General features: G+C 36.4%; 1 protein-coding gene across 1 annotated transcript in view; it reads right to left on the bottom strand.

Moving 5' to 3' along the window:
• The window catches only part of LOC103610713 (chromosome unknown open reading frame, human CXorf22), a gene marked incomplete at its 5' end in the record, with an annotated part of 39180 nt that overhangs the window by 31580 nt on the left and 1788 nt on the right, over positions 1–5812 (bottom strand). The window contains one exon of the mRNA XM_008594821.1: positions 2472–2587. Coding sequence (XP_008593043.1) covers positions 2472–2587 — 116 coding nt within the window. The remainder of the gene's footprint in view (positions 1–2471; positions 2588–5812) is intronic.

The following is a 5812-nucleotide window of genomic DNA, read 5'->3' as shown; positions in this document are numbered from 1 at the left end:
GCAGCGGGCTTGCAAGCCTCGGTGTTGCCCCCTCGCCTCGCTCAGCCAGTGAGCGGGAACCGGTCTGTATGTGGGATCTGAACCCTCGGACAGGAGCGCCGCCCCGCTCCCCAAGCGGCGCACTATCCAGTGCGCCACCGGGCCGGCCCGCTTTAGAGACTCTTCTATATTTTAACATTGTAGCAGGCAAAGTGTACTCAAATAATCAAGGATGCTGAGGGGAAGGAGGAAATGACTGCAATTCAAGGCATGCTAAAATAATATTTTTTTCCATCTTCAAAGATAAAAGCTGAGAGACAATAAGGCGTATTATAATACCATAAAATCGTAAACGGGATTATGGAGTTCATTAACTTACAAAGTACTAATATTAAAGACATCTTAAAGAATGAACTATGTCTCTTCAGAAAGAAAAGACAAGAGCTACTTTGCAAAGTCTGTAAACTTAAGAACCATTTTTATAATAGGTGAGAAAACAAAATGCATTCAACAACATTTAGCTAAATCCATGGATGGTTACTCCATGATAGGCTATTAAAATAAACCATCAAGAAGTTGTTACATAAACTTTGGGGTCAAGCAAAACCAAAGATAATAAGTCCAGTGACACTACCAGAGAAATAAAACAAAGCTATACAAATCATAAATATGCTGTGTGAATTTTTTTAGTGTCTTCTTAAGTACACATATAAACTTGTAGGCATTTGTACTTTAGCTCAAAAACTATAAAATATTTATCACATAAAATACTTTTAAAAATTTTTATTAAAATAAATTTTTGTTGCTGAATCGATTTTCTGCATAAGTGTTTTTCTTCATGAATATACATTGTTATTATCATGAATACTTATATATTGTGCTTGTAGATAATAAAGACTTTATGACACTTTCCATGTATTTAGGACTGTGAATATAATGCATGTTATGAATTTTGGTATTGGTGGAAACAATAATATTATTTAACTCTAAGAATAAGGGGCCAAGTCAACATTAAGAAAATCTTATTTGAAAATGATTTGCTTCAGTTTGTAAGCTAATAGTAAACAACATTTCACAGTACTCAGTTATAATAAACCTAGCCAAGTTAGGACAAAACTATGTACAGACAAAATATTAACACAATACTAGTAGCCAATGTAGATTGTTTTTCCTAAAATATATAGACCAAGATCTGCAGCTTATTTTTATTCATTTTATTTTATTAAATAAAATGATATTAAATATTCAATTAAAATCAGAACTATTTTTATTTTTATATATAGAGAGGTTTTATATGCAATAAAACTGTACAACTTGATGAGATTTTAGAATAAAAAGAGGATATATTATTGTGATCAAAATTTTAAAGGATTTTGAATAGATAACAGTTAAGAGAAATTTTGGTAAGTAAAATAATACAAATAAAAATCTCTCAATTACACATCACTGCCCTTAAATATAACCAGAGAATCTAAAGGTCTGTACAGCCCATAATCACTCACCATAAGAGACTCCATCCTTAACCTTGGAGTCAGACCACAAATGAGACTAATATTCTATAATCCAACAGGCATCAGACATTCACTCATTTAAAAACCAAAGCAAGGAAAGTGAAATGAGTAACATTCAATGAGGAACAGTTATGAGTTTTATTCCTTTACATCCTAGAAAGAATTTAGTAAAGTGACAGACTGCTTTTGTCTTAATAATTTCCAGTGCCCAATCAGGTGACCCCAGAGGACAAACTTCAGTTAGTGGAAAGAGGTTTGGAATACATATTCAACAAGCCATTTCAGAGAAAAATATTCTCCCTGTCTGGAGCTAGTCCTCATGCTGGATTGGGAGAAATGGCAATGTTTCAACCTCAGATGCTGACCATCTTATCAGAAAAGTGAAGGGATAAGCAATTTTATGCCTACTGCATGTTATCAATGAAAAGTGTGTATGCACACACACACACACACACACAGACACACCCCTCTTTATGGAAACTCTAAGGCCACTTTAAGAATCTCTGGAAATAATCCAGTCTGGAGAAGATAGAAGCATTTATTCTTTCAGCAAAAAATTAGCAAAAGCCTTTTAGGGACTATGATGTGAATTCAAAGTTGAATATGATAGAGACAAAGGACAAATATTTATTAAGTGCCTATGACTAGTACTATGCCTTAATTCTGTCTCTGGATGTCTAGAAGGACTATGCCATTCCTATGATACCATCTTGCCTCCTATCTTCAGGGAGATCACCAGTCATCTCAGAGTCAGGTGGTGTTAATCAAGATCATAAGTAAGCAGGTTCAGTTTTTCCTGAATTATTGCCCATCAGTCTTTTAGAGTCATACTATTTAAGGCCCTTTGGTTGTGAGCTATTTGAAATAATAGGCATATTTTTGGATGAATCAGAGAATCTATTATTTACACAAGGTATACATTTCAAATAAAACTGACTCTTCTAAAAGTACAAGAAAATTAATATGACAGCAAGTATTTACCTGGAGCTTTGCCATGGTTAATGATATGAATCTCTTTACAATACACTTTGCTATTGGCAACCAATTTGCCAAAATTAACTACTGACTCAATTTCCAGTTGACAGGATGGAATCAACCTAAGGGAGGAGAAAAGAGGGCCACATCATTAATTTTAACAATTATAACAACCTCATAGTTAAATCTATATACAGACATAAGCAGACACTTTTATCTTAACACCTTAAGAGACATTTCAGTTTCCTTACAGGTCTGCCAATGACATACTTGTCAGTAAAAGTAATTATGAAGTAAAGTTATGAAAACAAGATACATGGAGTTTAAATCAATTTATATTAATAACATCATTAGTAACAAATGTTAAAAACATATTTGGATTTATAACTAAAGGAAATCTATTTATACACATATTTATATTTACATATATATGGGTATAAGTAATATACATATTTGCATATGCATCTCATTCCTGGTGATGTTGAATAAAACTTCTAATCATAAAAATGTAATACAGGTCTTCCTTTCTGGCATGGAGGCACTTAATATCCCTTCTGGCTGCTCCTAGATGCCCCATATGGCTTCACCTTAGACCCAGTCCAGCTGTTACCAGCAGGGGCTGTGGGAGCCATAGGGAGAATGCCCAGATACCTGTAAGCCAGGAAATGCCAACCAGGAGCCAAGCATCTGAGTGAGCACCCCCACAAAAGGGCACCCAGCTGGAAGCCTCCACTACCTCCAGCAGCTCCCTCCACTCCCACTGACTGACCAAGAGCTGAGCAGCTGAGTGATCACCCCCATGAAAGGGCACCCACCAAAAAGCTCCCAGCAGCCCCCTCCCCTCCTGTAGCCTGACCAGGAGGTGAGTGTGTATCCCAAAACCAGGCAGTGTCACAAACACTATTTCCATACAGGTGGTCTACCATAGCCACTGCCACAGCAACTGCTGCCCAATGATGACCCACTGCCATAGAAACAGCCAGAACCACCCTGCAGGCAGCTCGCCACACACTTGACTGCATCAACACAAGAAGAGTCACCAGCAGAGCCTGCAAATACAGGAGGAAGTCTTTCTCCTCAAAGCCCACTACAGAGTAATAGAAGAAACAACTGCTCTACCAGATGACCAGGCACCAATGAAGAGACACTAGGAATACAAATAAACAAGAAAATATGACACCACCAAAGGAATACAGTAATTCTCAAGTACTAGACACCATAGAGCAAGAAACTCTTGAAATGTCTGAAAAAGAATTCCGAGCAACAATCTTAAAAAAATTTAAAGAGATAAGAGAAGACTCAATTAGAGAACACAGCAAAGCAAGAAAAAATATCTAGATATGAAGGAGGAAATTTACAAAGAGATCAATACCTTAAAAAAGAATGTAGCAGAATGCCACGAACCTAAGGAGTTATTCAATGATATAAAAAACACAACTGAGAACGTAAGCAGCAGGTTAGATAAAGCAGAATGAAAAATTCCATATCTCCAAGATGGTCTTTCCAAAATAGTCCAGGCAGACAAAAAAAGAAAAAAAAATTAAATGAAGAACATCTAAGACAGCTAGTAGGCAACCTTAAGCACACAAACATCCAACTCACAGGCATTCCAGAAGGGAAGAAGAAAGGAAAAGACATTGAAAACCTACTCCAGGAAATAATAATGGAAAACCTCCTAGGTATAGGGAGTGACACAAACCTTCAGATCCAGGAAGCCCAAATATCCCCAAACAGATTCAGTCCAAAAAGATCCTCCCCAAGACACATGATAGTCAAGCTGGCAAAACTCAAAAACAAAGAGAAAATCTTAAAAGTGTCAATCACCTATATAGCAGCCTCCATCAGACTAACAGCAGACTTCTCAACTAAAACTCTACAGCCCAGAAGAAAATGGGATGATACATTCAAAATACTGAAAGAAAAAAATTGTTAACTAAGTATTCTATGCCCAGCAAGTCTTTCCTTTATAAATGAGGGAAAAATAGTGTATTTCCAAGACAAACAAAAACTACAGGGGCTCACCACCAGACAATCAGCCCTGAAACAAATTCTCAAGGGAGTCCTACATCCCAAATCTGAAAAATGATAATCACTATTAGGAACACACAAGAAAGAACAAAAGCCACTGTTGAAACAAAAATGAGAACAAGAAAGAAAAAAGAAACTAAATCATACCACCTCAAAAAAACCAACAAACACTGAAGATGAATAATAAAAGGGGAAGAAAGGAATAAAAGATATTTAAAACATTTAAACAAAAAGCAATAAAATATCAGGAGTAGAACAATACCTGTCAATAACAACCCTAAACATAAATGAATTAAAATCCTCATTCAAAATACACAGCCTGATTGGAATAAAAAACTAGACGCACTATATGCTTACTTCAAGAGACTCACCTCACTAGTAAAGGCAATCTCAGACTAAAAGTGAAAGGATTGAAAAAGATATACCATGAAAATGAAACCCAAAACAAGGAGGAGTAGCTATATACAAGGAATTCAAATAACTTAACAGTAAAAAACAAGCCATCGAATTAAAAAATGGGCAAAGGAGCTGAATAGGCATTTTTCAAAGTAAGACATACAAATGGCCAACAGGTACATGAAAAAATGCTCAACATCACTAGTCATCAGAAAAATGCAAATCAAAACCACATTGAGATATCATCTCACCCCAGTTAGACTGGCTATAATCAAAAAGACAGAGAATAGCAAATGCTGGCGAGGATGTGGAGAGAAGGGAACACTCCTGCAGTGTTTGTGCGACTGTAAATTATTACAACCACTATCGAAAACAGTATGGCGTTTTCTCAAAAACTACAGATAGATCTTCCACACAATCCAGCAATCCCACGTCTGGGTATATACCCAAAGGAATGAAAATCATCATGTCAAAGGTATACCTGCATTCCCATGTTCATTGCAGCTCTTCTTATAATAATCAAAATATGGAACCAACCTAAATGTCCACCGATAGATTACCAGATAAGGAAAATGTGGTATATATACTCAATGGAATACTACTCAGCCATAAAAAAAGAAAAAAAATGAAATCCCACCATGTGCAGCAGCAAGGGTGAGTTTGGAAAAATTATGTTAAGTGAAATAAGCCAGAAACAGAAAGAGAAATACTGCATGTACTCACTAATAAGAGGGTGCTAAGAAAGAAGAAAGGAAGGAAGGAAGGAAGGAAGGAAGGAAGGAAGGAAGGAAGGAAGGAAGGAAGGAAGGAAGGGACAGAGGGAGGGACAGAGGAAGGGAGGAAAACCGCTGGCAAAACTCAGGTAAAGATCCAAGCATATGCATCATTTTTTTAATGCATAGAATGTATTTTCTCCTTGAATT

Source organism: Galeopterus variegatus, unplaced genomic scaffold, assembly GCF_000696425.1.
Source record: "Galeopterus variegatus unplaced genomic scaffold, G_variegatus-3.0.2 Scaffold11646, whole genome shotgun sequence".
NCBI lineage: Eukaryota > Metazoa > Chordata > Mammalia > Dermoptera > Cynocephalidae > Galeopterus > Galeopterus variegatus.
This window is presented reverse-complemented; position numbering and strand designations above follow the sequence as displayed.